At 37.3% G+C, this 16,419-nt stretch overlaps 1 protein-coding gene across 2 annotated transcripts in view; it reads left to right on the forward strand.

The window, feature by feature from the left end:
* The first annotated feature begins 3,427 nt into the window (after positions 1 to 3,427).
* The window catches only part of iqsec2b (IQ motif and Sec7 domain ArfGEF 2b), a 76,193-nt gene continuing 63,201 nt past the window's right edge, over positions 3,428 to 16,419 (forward strand). Inside the window, exon 1 of one of the 2 annotated variants that reach the window (XM_061904104.1) lies at positions 3,428 to 4,954. In XM_061904104.1, the coding sequence (XP_061760088.1) occupies positions 4,524 to 4,954 (431 nt within the window). In that variant the 5' untranslated portion in view covers positions 3,428 to 4,523. The remainder of the gene's footprint in view (positions 4,955 to 16,419) is intronic. The other variant, XM_061904107.1, reaches the window with a different exon arrangement.

A 16,419-nucleotide genomic window follows, 5' to 3' on the forward strand; every position in this document is an offset into this window, starting at 1 on the left:
TATCATCATTGTGTTATTGCTTTTGCAACACCAGAAAAGATCACAGGAACAGACAGCAGGTGGCAGCAAAACCCCAGACTATTAAACGCATACAAGCCATGGGAAGCCTTTAAGATGTCCACTGGTCCCAAAATATCCACAAAGAGACATGCTAATGTCTTGCCATTCACTGCATGCTAACACACACACACACACACACACACACACACACACACACACACACACACACACACACACACACACATACACACACAAACATATACATATATATATATATATATATATATATATATATATATATATATATCCATCCATCCATTTTCTACCGCTTATTCCCTTTTTGGGTCGCTGGGGGTGCTGGCGCCTATCTCAGCTACAATCGGGCGGAATGTATATATATATATATATATATATATATATATATATATATATATATATATATATATATATATATATATATATATATATATGTCTTAATTGGATTATCCAGAAAATAGTGCTCGACACCGTGGTAGAGCGCAATATATGTATGTGTGGGAAAAAACTCACAAGACTACTTCATCTCTGAGAGATGAAGTAGTCTTGTAATTTTTTTCCCACACATACATACATATATATATATATATAAATATATATATATATATAAATATATATATATATATATATATATATATGTGTGTGTGTATATGTGTATATTAATAAATGCATATATATGTATATATATACACATATATATACATACATAATACATTACAGGCCAAAAGTTTGGACACACACTCTCATTCACTGTGTTTTCCTTATTTTCATGACTATATACATTTTAGATTGTCACTGAAGGCATCAAAACTATGAATGAACATATGTGGAGTTATGTACCTAAACAAAAGGTGAAATATCTGAAAACATGTTTTATATTGTAGTTTCTTCAAAATAGCCACCCTTTGCTCTGATTACTTTTTTGCACACTCGTGGTATTCTCTCGATGAGCTTCAAGAGGTAGTCACCTGAAATGGTTTTCACTTCACAGGTGTTCTTGAAGCTCATCAAGAGAATGCAAAAAGAGTGTGCTAGGCAGTAATCCAAGCAAAGGGTGGCTAGTTTGAAAAAACTATAATATAGATAGATAGATAGATAGATAGATAGATAGATAGATAGATAGTACTTTATTGATCTATAAAACAAGTTTTCAGTTATTTCACCTTTTTTTTTGTTAAGTACATAATTTCACACGTGTTCATTCATAGTGTTGATGCCTTCAGTGACAATCTACAATGTAAACAGTCGTGAAAATAAAGAAAACGCATTGAATGAGGAGAAGGTGTGTCCAAACTTATGGCCTGTACAGTGTATATATATATATATATATATATATATATATATATATATATATATATATATATATATATATATATATATATATTTATATATACATATATACACACACACACACACACACACACACACATAGGATATATGTATGGTGTCTTGGTCCAGATATACAGTGTGTAAGTCCTGCCTGCCACTAAATACAACATTACTGTGAGGCCTGCTTGTCTTGTGCAAAGATTAGTTGATTTGTTTATTCATTTTTTTGGTCTTACTGCTAAAATATTCAAAATAAAGACATTTGAGCACATTGGAATTTTTTGGACAAAGCTTTTTGCGGATCAACCCCACCCAGACTCGGCCTCTAGCAGTCCCCCCAGTAAATTGAGTTAGAGACCCCTGCTCTATAGACAAAGCAATTAGTAATATTTTATTTTTTGTTGTCTATTTGTGTTGGCCCTGTGATAATGTGGTGACTTGTCCAGGGTGTACACCGCCTTCTGCCGCTAGTGCAGCGGAGATAGGCTCCAGCGTCCCCGGTGACCCCGAAAGGGACAAGCGGTAGACAATGGGTGGATGGATAGATGTTTACAATATGCTTAAGGCTGATTAAAATCGAGCTCCTGGCCAAAATTGGCCCCTGGGCTGCACTTCGAATACCATAGCCATTTTAGGGGACAGCTTTCTACAACTGCACTTTTTTCTGTTTGGGACTTAAAACTGCTGTAGTTGTTGTTAACTTTGTCATCTATAAAAAATAGAAATGTTTTTCAAACATGCTCTTCCTCTAGAGATTCACAGGCTCCTGAAGGTGTAAAGCTACTTGATGAGGAAAGAAGCTGGCTGTGGATACATCTTCAAAATAAAATACCATTTTATACAATTATATTATATCCAGTTTCCTCGCAAAAAAGAAATTATAATATTTGGATGTACTACACACAACACATATTGACATACGAACTATTGGTTAAATTATGATACACTGATGCATGAAATGATCATGGTTATGGTTAGGACATTATATACATCTTCCCAATATCACATTTCAACATGTCCGAAAAGAGTAGGAAAGAGCAGAGTTAATTTAATCCTACTCTTTTTTCTGTTTCATAGCAATTGCGTGTTTTCTTCACTTCCTGTAACACAAACGAATAGTTAGAAACGTCCATCCATCCATTTTTACAGCTTATACCTTTCGGGGTTGTGGGGGGTGCTGAAGCCTATCTGAGATAAAAACAAATAAGTAAATAAATAAATGATCAACAAAGTTCCCATGCATAATTAGTTAAGGAAGTTGTGATTGACGTAATGAAATAATAATAATAACAATAATAATACTTTAATATTGATTTAAATGCATAGGTTGATTGGCAACACTAAATTAGCCCTAGTGTGTGAATGTGAGTGTGAATGTTGTCTGTCTATCTGTGTTGGCCCTGTGATGAGATGGCGACTTGTCCAGGGTGTACACCGCCTTCCGCCCGAATCCAGCTGAGATAGGCTCTAGCGACCCTGAACAGGACAAGCGGTAGAAAAATGGATGCTTGGATGGATGATTTAAATGCATTTGAAGAAAATATGAATCAGCAAATAACAATTAAATGAATAATTATAACTATTTATATATAATAAAGTAAACTAAAATGCTAAGAAAGTAAATAAAACGTAAGTTTCACACAATAAATAAATAAAAACAATATTTTGACACATTTGGTTTATGTCCCGTGTGAAAGAAAACGTCCAAACTGGATCAAACGTAAAAATACTTTCAAAACAAATTCTACAATATTAATAAATCATGTGATAAAATATAATAACACAATGTAACACAGCACAGCTAGCATGAAACCAACCATTCATGTCTTGTGTTATAATAAAAAAATAAAAAAATAAAAATAAAATAATAATAAAAATTAAAAAATAAAGACTACAACACAGCCAGCATGAAACACACATTTCAACCCTTTACTTCTGTGACAGTGGACTCTAAAACAAAACGTCTTATTATTCAAATAATACATGCTCTTTATGTCTTTATCTGAGTTTTCTGTTATAAATACATTCAGCGCCCTACTCGTTTTATTTTGAAAGTCGGGACCAGAAGTTCCACATCACGAAGAACTTGACGCTGGAGCCAGCGCTGCAGAGGCAGAAGCAGACAGTGATATATCGGCGACACACAGTAATATAGCCGTCCTGACGCGCAAACAACCGACCCGCAATGTCTTTCAAACTCTTTCATCGCGGATTAGCGGTAAAACATCTGTTTTACTAGTAACAAAAGACGCTCTCTGTTCGTGTTTGAGCACCGCAGGCGCAAACAGAGGCGCACTTTCGAGACTTGCTTGTGTCCTCTTAGACTTTTGGACAGTCGCTGAAAAATTATTGTCGTTTCTGATGAGCTTTCTCCCCTTCGAGACGAGTAAGTAATTAACCGCTGCTGGATGAACACGACCACGGAGTCTGGCATTGGGGGGGCGGGTGCAAGACTTCAAGGATGTAGTTTGTGAGGACCTGAGAGGAGCATCCGGATCTGAAGAATAAACTTCGTAAGGCAACTTTGCTTACTTTCTACACCGCGAAAACGCATCGAGCCATGGGTTGAAAGAAACGTTGTGCTCGGTGGGGATCTTCAGTGTGGGAGGGAGAACCATCTTCTGAGTTATGTAATGATTGACTCTGCCTGATCATTACTGATAGATCTGAATCAGAGAGGCCACAGTGCGTGTGTGTATGGATTCATTTAAATCTTAGACATCCTTCAAAGTACTTTGAGATACCTCCTTCGTAGAATTGCATTTGATTATTTTCTTCAGTGATGGCCTGCACTAGTACAGCATTCCATGCTGATTTGGCATGCTCCTGGCTGCAAGAAATTAGACGATCTACTGTTTCTTCAGCTCACTTATCGGCGTTGTACCTTCTCCTCCGCATGGCAACATCTCAAAGGGCTTGTAAGATGCTCTAAGGTTTACGTTTGCCCTCACATTCGACACTATGTAGTCATCCTGACATATTACTTTGCTGTCATTGCTTCTTTCTGAACACCTGACGCTAAAAGTTCATCTAATCCAGAGCCTCCGTTGGTCCCTCCCTCCCCCCCACTCATTAGGGCTGGTGGGGGGGGTGGATCGCGACCCCTTGGGGTTGAAGCCGCGGTGGATACTTCCACCGCCAAAGGCAAGGCTTCCGCCATGGAGGCCGGCCCGGAGAGCCCCAACCGGGCTGTGGAGTACCTCTTGGAACTCAATAACATAATTGAGAGCCAGGCCAAGCTCCTGGAGACCCAACGGCGACGCATCGATGAGCTGGAAGGCCAGCTAGACCGGGTCAAACAGGAGAACCATGGTCTGAGGCAGGATAGCAGCCCTCGCACGGACACCCTGGAACAGAACCACAATCACAACCAGCCTCTGTCGCTTCCCATCCATCATGACGGGGACGGCGGCACCTCCTCAGCTCAGACCAAAACAGGATCCGCCACAACACCTGCAGGGTCCAGGGAGAGAAGGACCCACACCAGGCTGACCCGTGGCCTTTCCTGTGGCTCATCCACCGCTGAGAGAGACCGCCTTGAACGCACCGACAGCACAGACACCAACACCAGCTCCACCATTCGCAGAAAGTAAGTGTTTTTCACACATTTAGGAAGCTGCTTTTCAATGATCCATGTCATGGACTTTTAACAGTAGGAGACTGTACTGTTTGACAGGAGTTCTTAACCTTTCTTGCTTCGGGGCCCAACTTTTCCACTACAGAGGCGAAGGGGGCACCGAATCAGTAATTTTTACTCTTGGTGTTATTTGTATTCAATAATTATGTCAGAATCAGAATTACTTTATACTCTTAATAATTATATTTAACCTACATCTAACCTGCTTAAAGTTGAAAAGGGTAAACCTTATCAAGCGATATGAAACCCTGTGTTAATCATACAGATTATTATCAAGGCTTAGGTCCAATTACAAAAATGAATACTTAATACTTAATAATACAAAAAGATGGGACTCATTAAAACTGATGAAAAATACATTTACGTATAGATGTTTTTAGTGCATGTTCCTCACAATACGAAGGTCCTGGGTTCAATACCCGGGCTTGGGGTCTTTCTGTGTGGAGTTTGCATGACCTAGCCCAGTGGTTCTTAAATGGGGGTACGTGTACCCCTGGGGGTACTTGAAGGTATGCCAAAGGGTACGTGAGATTTTAAAAAAAATATTCTAAAAACAGCAACAATTTAAAAATCCTTTATAAATATATTTATTGAATAATACAACAACATTTGAATATAAGTTCATAAACTGTGAAAACAAATGCAACAATGCAATATTCAGTGTTCATAGCTGGATTTTTGGTGGACATGTTCCATAAATATTGATGTTAAAGATTCCTTTTTTTGTGAAGAAATGTTTAGAATTAAGTTCATGAATCCAGATGGAGCTCTATTACAATCCCCAAAGAGGGCACTTTAAGTTGATGATTACTTCTATCTTTATTTATAATTGAATCACGTGTTTATTTTTCAACAAGTTTTTAGTTATTTTTATATCTCTTTTTCCAAATAGTTCAAGAAAGACCACTACAAATGAGCAATATTTTGCACTGTTGTTCAATTTAATAAATCAGAAACTGATGACATAAAGTTTTACTTCTTTATCTCTTTTTTTCAACCAAAAATGCTTTGCTCTGATTAGGGGGTACTTGAATCGAAAAAATGTTCACAGGGGTTACATCACTGAAAAAAGGTTGAGAACCACTGACCTAGCCGTTACTGCATGGGTTGCCTTCCGGGTACTCCAACTTCCTCCCAATTCCAAAGACATGCACCTGGGGATAGGTTGATTGGCAACACTAAACGGGTCCTAGAGTGTGAATGTGAGTGTGAATGTTGTCTGTCTATATATGTTGGCCCTGCAATGAGGTGGTGACTTGTCCAGGGGGTAACCCCGCCGCTATTTTAATCTTGTAGTTGGTTTTTTTTACGCTGTCCGCCATCTTTGTTGTAGTCTAAAAGTCATAATGATTTATGATTCCTAAAGGCTGAAAGGTGTTTTACAACTTGTAGTTTTTAAGCTATCCGCCATTTTAGTTGTAGTACTTTCAACAGTTATACCGTTTTAAAGGTTTATTCCACCCTCTCAAATATATTATTTAATTTAATTACAGTGATTTCCTATTGATTTAAGTCACTTTATTAATTTTATTTAAGGTAATTACTGCATTTTTAGCCAACATTTCACAACATTTTAATTAATTTACAAAAGTCTATTTTTATGCCAAGCTAAACCCACATAGAGTATTACCTTATTTTTTCAAGGCTGCTTTTGTAACTCATTTGAGTTATGATGGATATGTATAATTATATAACTTCAATAGAATATTGATTAACGATTTGTTGTTATATTACAAATATTGTCCACTTTTTATCTTAAATACAAGTTAACTGATGTCCCATATGAAAAGTATTACATTGTATTATTTTTATCTTAGATAAGTGTATGTACTATGTATTAAATGAAAGTTTTTCAACTTTTTTGTTTCTTAAAAAAAAGGGTTATATTTTATAAAAACTGTTTCCTCTTAAAATTTTATGAGCTCATTGTCTAATTTGAAAAAAAAGTTAAAGTTAAGTACAAATGATTGTCACACACAAACTAGGTCTGGTGAAATTTGTCCTCTGCATTGACCCATCCCCTTGTTCACCCCCTGGGAAGTGAGGGGAGCAGTGGGGAGCAGCGGTGCCGTGCCCGGGAATCATTTATGGTTATTCAACCCCCAATTCCAACCCTTGATGCTGAGTGGCAAGCAGGGAGACAATGGGTCCCATTTTTATAGTCTTTGGTATGACTAGGCCGGGGTTTGAACTCACAACCTACCGCTCTCAGGGCGTACACTCTAACCACTAGGCCAGAGAGTAGGTAAAAGAAAGAATACTTCTGTCTGCTCGTGTCTAAAATTAAAGGTGATAAACCAACTTTTTTTATTTTAAAATTATAATTGTGTAATGTTGTCTTAAATAAAGGTTTCTAAAGTTGTATCAATAAGATTAATGTAACAATTTAAACATCATGTCTATTTTTTAAATTAAATATAACTCAAAAGTATACAGACTATTTTTAAGGCACACCATTAGCTAAAAGACCAAAGAAACAATCTACACACTATCTGTATATCTCTGCTACTGACTGTAAGACAAATGAAACAATTTAAACATAATTTGTAACCCTATATGAGTACCTATAAAACTAATGAAACAATCTAAACAGTATTTGTGTTTGTGTACTATTAGTCATTAACTTTAACGATATGCAGTCAAAGAACATGCAAAAATATGAATACATAAAGTACATACTCACATTTGGTTGGTGTATTTTGCTCAAAGTTGAACCATACTGTCAGCTCTTTGCTTCTCCTCAACTGTGTGGGTGATATCAGGAAAACCCACACGCAATCCCCCATTTCCATGGCCCCCCTCCCAGCCACACACATTAACACACTGTATTTTAGTGTATTTTTTTTATCAAGTTAGTCTAATTTTTTAAATCAAAAATAGAGACAGATATTGTTTTTAAGAATTTTTTAAGCTAACTTTAACCCACCAAAGGTTGTTTTGTAACAGTTAGCAGAGAATGAAAATCCTCTAATTAAACGGATCGCTTTAAAGGACCCCTATTTTCCACAAGGTGATTCACATGCTTAAACATCCATCCATCCATTTTCTAACGCTTATTCCCTTTGGGGTCGCGGGGGGCGCTGGTGCCTATCTCAGCTACAACCGGGTGGAAGGCGGTGTACACCCTTGCCATCTCATCGCAGGGCCAACACAGATAGACAGACAACATTCACACTCACATTCACACTCACTTTCACACACTTTGTCCAATTTAGTGTTGCCAATCAACCTATCCCCAGGTGCATGTCTTTGGAAGTGGGAGGAAGCCGGAGTACCCGGAGGGAACCCACGCAGTCATGGGGAGGACATGCAAACTCCACACAGAAAGATCCCGAGCCCGGTATTGAACCCAGGACTAATAAGCACCTTCGTATTGTGAGGCAGACGCATTAACCCCTCTTCCACCGTGCTGCCTATGCTTAAACATTTACCTTTTATTAAACTTTTGTATTTTAGCTTTATTTTGAAACTCATTGTTTTGGTACAAGGTGACCTATTGCTCAACTGTCCTAAATGAAAGCTCTATAAACATCGTAAACACATACGCTGCAGTTTTCCGATCAAAGTGACACTATCACAATTCTTCTTATTCAAATTTCAAAGGATTTTTCACAGGTAGGAATCGGAGGGACCATCAAAGTGACACTATCCCAGTTGTTGTTATTCCAAATTTCAAAGGAACTTTCCCGGCAAGGAATGGCAGGAATGGCGATATTATCATTTTGTATCTTAGCTTTATGTTTAAACTTATTGTTTTGTTGCAAGGTGACCTATAGCCCGACTGTCTTAAATAATTCATCTATAAACACATACGCCGCAGTTTACAGATCAAGGTGCCACAATTGTTGTCATTCAAATTTCAAATGAATTTTCACAGGAAAGAATTCCATCCATCCATTTTCTACCGCTTGTCCCGTTCGGGGTCGCAGAGGGTGCTGGAGCCTATCTCAGCTGCATTTGGGCGGAAGGCGGGTTACACCCTGGACAAGTCGCCACCTCATCGCAGGGCCAACACAGATAGACAGATAACATTCACACATGAGGGCCAATTTAGTGTTGCCAATCAACTTATCCCAAGGTGCATGTTTTTGGCAATGGGAGGAAGCCGGAGTACCCGGAGGGAACCCATGCAGTCACGGGGAGAATTCAGACTAAAAGTTTCTTTAGTCTTCTTTAAGCACTTTGTATACAATGGTCTACCATTGCATTTAATACTTAGTCAGAAATCGTTTAAAAGCATAACTGACAAGTTAGGGATACCATACTCATTTACACATAGTTTAAATATGTTTTACTTCCATATCATGCTATATTCATGTAATTTAATAATATAAATGACAATGAGAAATTCAAAACTTAAACTAAAAGGTTAGAACAAATATTTCCAACTTATTAAGGAAAAATTGTTAGCAATTAAGAAAGTTGACAGAGAAGGGGCACTCAAAAATAAAATGGTTAGAACACATTTTTACAACTTGTAAAAGGGAAAAAAATGTATGGTTAGCATAATTCAAACAATGATCTAATGAATGAGATAAATAAAATGATAAAGCTACTATAAAAATAATAGAATTGGACTAGGAGCTGTATTTAGTACATCATATAATATATTTAAGGTTAACATAATCAAAAAAATGTTTACAACTTATGAAGGAAAACATGTTATGGTTAGCATTAAAAAAAACATGTTATGGTTAGCATTAAAAAAAATAATTACAAATGGTTTGGGTTAGGATTATTGTTTAATTTATTCAAACTTAATGATCTAATTAATGAAATTATATTAAAACTACTACAGAAAAATTTTTATAAAAATATCATGACCGGACAACCATGAGACCCTGTTGTCATATAGATTTTGTTGTGCTTTCAAATCACTGATTGTTTGTAATGATGTTAACTGTGCAGTAATGTTTACAGGTATGGAATTGTGTATGCAATATCTCACAAGATTGATAAACAGTGCATACACAGTGAACATGTGGGCTATGTGAAAATGGTCTCTATTACAATCCATTAATACATTTTTTAAAATGTCAGACAGTGTTGTTTTAGACATGTGAACGACAATAAGGACCAATAAATCCCAAGGGACAGTCGATGGTGCCAAAGTTAGGGCTTTTAGCAGAAATGTATCCATGATTTCAATGTCCTTGTCTTTGGGTGTTTTGGACATGGAATGTATAGTCCTTGACAGAATGTCCATCCATTCGTATGTGACCATGCAGTGTTCAAGTCCATCCTGCACCCATGCTTGTTTTACTTTCATTGATTCCTTTATACCACCCCAGTAATAGGATGAATAAAAACAGGCTTTAAAACTGTATGGCATGAGAAAATATATATTCTCTATTATTGGTAAGTGTATTTTTAGGACTGACCAGCTGAGTTATCCATACTGATTTGGATCACGATGGAAGTTCTTTAGCCTCATGTTGGTCTCTGGACATTAGAAGGGCTTGTGAATAGTATGACCGTGAGGTTCTAACTATCTGTTCAACGTGGGTGTGTCCTCATTCGGACCATTAGGCCTGATGGCGGCATGTTCATGTGTAACTTGTAGTTAAGTATAATCTTACTGATGTAAACAGTCTGCAATATTATTGTTGTTAAGGCAATTAACATACCCCAACATTATATTGTCCTCGTACAGAAGTTTAGAAGAAAATAAAAAAAGAAGTTTGAAAATATTAACGGACAGAGATAGTTGACAAAAGGTTTCAAATTACAAATCTCCGATAAAAGTTTTTTTGCTGATATCCGATATTCCGATATTGTCAAACACTCAATTACCGATTCCGATATCAACCGATACCGATATATACAGTCTTGGAATTAATACATTATTATGGCAAATTTTGTTGTGATGCCCTGCTGGATGCATTAAACAATGGAACAAGGTTATCCAAAATAAATCAACTCAATTTATGGAAAAAAAATGCCAACATGGCACTGCCATATTTATTATTGAAGTCACAAAGTGCATTATTTTTTTTAACATGCCTCAAAACAGCAGCTTGGAATTTGGGACATGCTCTCACTCAGAAAGCATGAGGAGGTTGAGGTGGGCAGGGTTGAGGTGGATGAGGTGGGAGGGGAGGGGGCAATGGGTAGCGGGGGGGGGGGTATATTGTAGCTTCCCGGAAGAGTTAGTGCTGCAAGGGGTTCTAGGTATTTGTTCTGTTGTGTTTATGTTGGGTTACGGTGCGGATGCTCTCCCGAAATGTGTTTGCCATTCTTGTGTGGTGTGGGTTCACAGTGTGGCGCATATTTGTAACAGTGTTAAAGTTGTTTATACGGCCACCCTCAGTGTGACCTGTATGGCTGTTTACCAAGTATGTATTGCAATCACTTGTGTGTGTGAAAAGCCTAAGATAGTATGTGACTGGGCCGGCACACAAAGGCAGTGCCTTTAAAGTTTATTGGCGCTCTGTACTTGTCCCTACGTCCGTGTACACTCCGTACAGCGGCGTTGTAAAGAGCCATACATTTTACAATTTGAAACCGATACCGATAATTTCCGATATTGCATTTTAAAGCATTTATCGGCCAATAATATCGGCAGTCCGATATTATCGGAGATTTCTATTTCAATTGTAGCATTATAACTTAAATACTGTTTTTACTTGAAGGAATGGTATTACATTTATTCTCCATAAGGGTACAAACCACACATATATATTTTACTAACAAATATACTTTTGTAAATGGGTTAAAATGCTGTGAAATAGTGGCTGAAATGCACTAATTACCTTAACTAAAAATAATGAAGTGAATTAAAAATCAGTGTAATCAAATTTCCATTTTCTACCGTTTGTCCCTTTTGGGGTCGCGGGAGGTGCTGGAGCCTATCTCAGCTGCATAAGGGGGAAGGCGGAGTACACCCTGGACAAGTACTGTAATCAATTAAATAATACATTTGAGAGAGTGGATTAAACCCTTGCAACGGAATAACTGCTGTAAGTACTACAACCAAGATGGCGGACAGCTTAATAAGAAAATACAAAATTAAAATCGCGGGCAAATATGACGTATACTTCTTGATTCCAGTTCAGGCCATGCCCACTTCCCTTTTAGAGGTATATTATCTTCTGGTGGTTTATTGATATTGTCCACAATGAAGTCACTGTAAAACTAAAGAAAATAAATGTTTTATGTATATATATATATATATATATATATATATATATATATATATATATATATATATATAAATAAATAAATAAATGGGTTGTACTTGTATAGCGCTTTTCTACCTTCAAGGTACTCAAAGCGCTTTGACACTACTTCCACATTTACCCATTCACACGCACATTCACACACTGATGGAGGGAGCTGCCATGTAAGGCGCCAAGGAGGAGCCATCAGGAGCAAGGGTGAAGTGTCTTGCTCAGGACACAACGTGACGAGGTTGGTACTAGGTGGGATTTGAACCAGGGACACTCGGGTTGCGCACGGCCACTCTCCCACTGCGCCACGCCGTCCCTATGTATATATGTATATATATATATATATATATATATATATATATATATACATGTATATGTATGTATATATATATATATATATATATATATATATATATACATGTATATGTATATATATATATACACGTATATGTATATATACATATATATATATACTGTATATGTATATATATATATACACGTATATGTATATATACATATATATATATACTGTATATGTATATACATACACATGAAGTGCACAAGTATACATCTCAGTAAATTAATGATTTAGTTTGCAATAAAATGACAGAATACAATTACTCAGGATAAATGTTTGCTCTAATGCTGCAAGCTTAATGCAAATATATAGTGTAGCAGCTCATTGACAGGCTAACAAATAATAGCAGTGCCAATCGCAGGGCACATGTAAAAAATCAATCACTCACCAAACACTCACATGTATACCTCTGGGCATTGTACAGTCTCCAATGAAGCTTATGTTTGGAATGTGGAAGGAGGCTGGAGTACTTGGAGAAAACCCACGCACGCACTGTAAGAACTTGAAAACTCTACACAGAGACGTCCAAACGGAGGTTCGCAGACACACACTGCGTAAAGTTAGACGTTATTGTCGGTAGTAAATGTCAAAATTAGGGTACTTTACTCAGGCTTGTACAAATGCATACTTTTCTTTTCAACTTTCTCTCCTTACTTTTACCGGGTGTCAACTCCGTTTAGGTACACCGCCAGCCGTAGAGCTGCTCACAGGCGATTCAGATGCATGAAGCATTTTTATGTTTAAGATGTTCTTCAAACCTATCATGTGTATCATATGTAGTAGACTATATAATGTGTACCAATCATACATTTTACTTAATTTTGTTTTCATGTAAAAAACAACAAAAAAACTATTTTTTAATGTGTGTCAGCTTTTATTTTGCCGTGGCGGTGCGCCAGCATTATTTCCATGTATGGGAAACCCTGTATTGGCAGGTGGACTTTATTTATCCCGCATGGATTAATTGAGGCCATTGAAAACATCTTGAGTTGTTTTCATAGTACCGGCATGTTTGAGCTCATGCATCTGCACTGTGAAGTTCTCTCATATCACTTATGTATCAATATGTGTGAAAAAAACGTGTTCAGTCACATCATCACTGAACACCTTACATGGCCATGCCAGCACGGAGCTTCCACCATGTGCCACCACCATTTTGTCTTCACAGAGTAAAGGATTCTGCCATTTTTTGTGGACGACATTAGTTGTGCTAAAATTGTCTAATCTGATAATTTGGTGATATCTATCTCTGATATAGAGGGGCAGCACGGTGGAAGAGGTGTTAGTGCATCTGCCTCACAATACGAATGTCCTGAGTAGTCCTGAGTTCAATCCCGGGCTCGGGATCAGGATATTTCTGTGTGGAGCTTGCATTTTCTCCCCATGACTGCGTGGGTTCTTTCCGGGTACTCCGGCTTCCTCCCAACTCCAAAGACATGTACACCCTGGACAAGTCGCCACCTCATCACAGGGCCAACACAGATAGACAGACAATATTCACACTCACATTCACACACTAGGGCCAATTTAGTGTTGCCAATCTACTTATCCCCAGGTGCATGTCTTTGGAAGTGGGAGGAAGCCGGAGTACCCGGAGGGAACCCATGCTGTCACAGGGATGACATGCAAACTCCACACAGAATGATCCCGAGCGCAGGATCGAACCCAGGACCTTTGTATTGTGAGGCAAACGCACTAACCCCTCCAGATGTTATACATTTTTATTACTTACACTTATTAAACAAATAATCAAACCAACTGAATATAAATTAAAGCTTTTTTCCAATTGAATTAATGGTTGCACCCCTGAGTATTTTCACAAAAGGCCATATGTTTTTGCTAAGGTGTTTAATGGTCGTTTTGTACAACAGCATAGCGCCTTAACAGGTTATAGTTTAAAGTTTTTTTGTGTCTGTCTTAGCCATCCAACTCAGACCCGAGAAGCGTATGACGTGTCACTCCAACCCAAGGCTGACCCTAAGTTTGAGTGCTGCAAGCTTTGGCAAACAGCAAGTGCATCTGCCCTCATTTATCACAAACACACACACGCACAAACTGGTAGAAGCTGCTTTTGTGTTGGAAGCATGAAGGTTTTTGAGTAGGCAGCAATTCATGTAGAAAAAAAGCCAACAGTGAAAAGGAACGTGTCAGTCGTGCATGATACAATAATGTTCATTTTTATCTGTTTACACAAGGTTCCAATCCTCTCATCAGTCTCTGATTCAGACTCTACCAAATCCCTTATCAACCCAGGATACCTCCTCTCATCCCTGGAGGTTTCTTAGTCATTAGACAGAAGCATATATTAGTTAGGTGGGCTATTAAATAAAGGCCTGGAATTTTAACATTTTAAGGTCAGTCTAAGTGTTGCCTTAAAGGAGGGTTCATATTTTAGGGCACCAAGGCAAGTTGGAAAGGCACCAAGGCCAACGTTATTTTCTTTCGAGGTCGCAGTAATTTTAAATGTGCTAAAAATTTTCAAAAGCAACTTATACTGAAATCCTTTAAACACTTTTATTTTTTTTTTGAAACACACATTCAAAATCTATATCTGTACCTCAAGTAGAAAGTTGAATGTGCATATGAAAGCAACACAAGCGTTATTAACAAAGTAATATGGAAGAAACAAAATATTACTATAAAAAAATAAAAATAAATGTGAAAAATCTGCAAGATGGCACCTTATGAATATAAGACGTAACTGTACTTTTTGTCCATATAGATAAAAATAGGTTTCATATATGAGGTCAAATCTTATACCTAGAACTGCATGATTATGGACAAAATAATAATTAAGATTATTTTTTATCAATATTGAAATCAAGGTTATTAATCATTACTATTCACTGTAGGTAAAGCAGTGTTGGGGTGGCAACGCAACACCATCATGTGATGTGTAATATCTAATAAAAATGCTCTACATTCTGGATCTGTATATTTAAAGACAAATACTCGTGTTTTCGTTCAATAATTGTATCAGCGTATCAGATTTTTTATTACATGATGCCTTTAGTTTTAGTTTTACATTTTCATATATGCGGTCCTCTCCAAGGCTTCTCTTAGTCATCATTGTCACTGTCACCGACGTCCCACTGGGGTGAGTTTTCCTTGCCCTTATGTGGGCTCTACTGAGGATGTCGTTGTGGTTTGTGTTGTGGTTTGTGCAGCCCTTTGAGACACAAGTGATTTAGGGCTGCATAAATAAACATTGTTTGATTGATTGATTGATTGATTGATAGCTGTTTGCAAATGCACCAAATCATTGAATTTCAATAATTGTGATTCATTAAATAAAGGGTTTGTATGTTCTCTATATCCAACATTATGTATTATTCTAATTGATCTTTTTTGTAACACCGCTAGTTGTTTACCCATATGTCTACACAATAACTCAGACACTATAGATCTCAGTATTGTGTATATGCTGAAGGCTTCATTTATGATTGCTGCCTTTGGTAAAAACTCAACTTTTTTAGGTTTTGCTTACATTTGATAACTTTTATTTAGACTCGCTGAGTTGCTGCGTTACGAAACACTCATAGCAACAATGCTTTTTGAGAACACCGAAACAAGATAAAACACAAATAATAGAAAAATACTAAATTGGAAATACTAATTGTTAAAGTATATCAAACAAACCTTTTTTTAAAAAGTGGTCACTGAAACTCGCGTGTTTTTCGACTGTGCTCTTTTTGGACTGGAGTGCGTGCCACTTTTCTCGTCGTCTTTCGTAAAATGTTGCAGTCTTCCGTCCTTGATCATCTCTCGAGGAACTCTGACAAAACTTTTATACCCTTTTTCGCGATTTGATCGTCTCGTACACCCGAAAACTATGCAAGCATTGGGCATTTTTCTCAGAGAAAGACTAAATGGCGCCTACTACCCATTGA

The sequence above is a fragment of the Nerophis ophidion genome, linkage group LG06 (genome assembly GCF_033978795.1).
Source record: "Nerophis ophidion isolate RoL-2023_Sa linkage group LG06, RoL_Noph_v1.0, whole genome shotgun sequence".
Taxonomy (NCBI): Eukaryota; Metazoa; Chordata; class Actinopteri; order Syngnathiformes; family Syngnathidae; genus Nerophis; species Nerophis ophidion.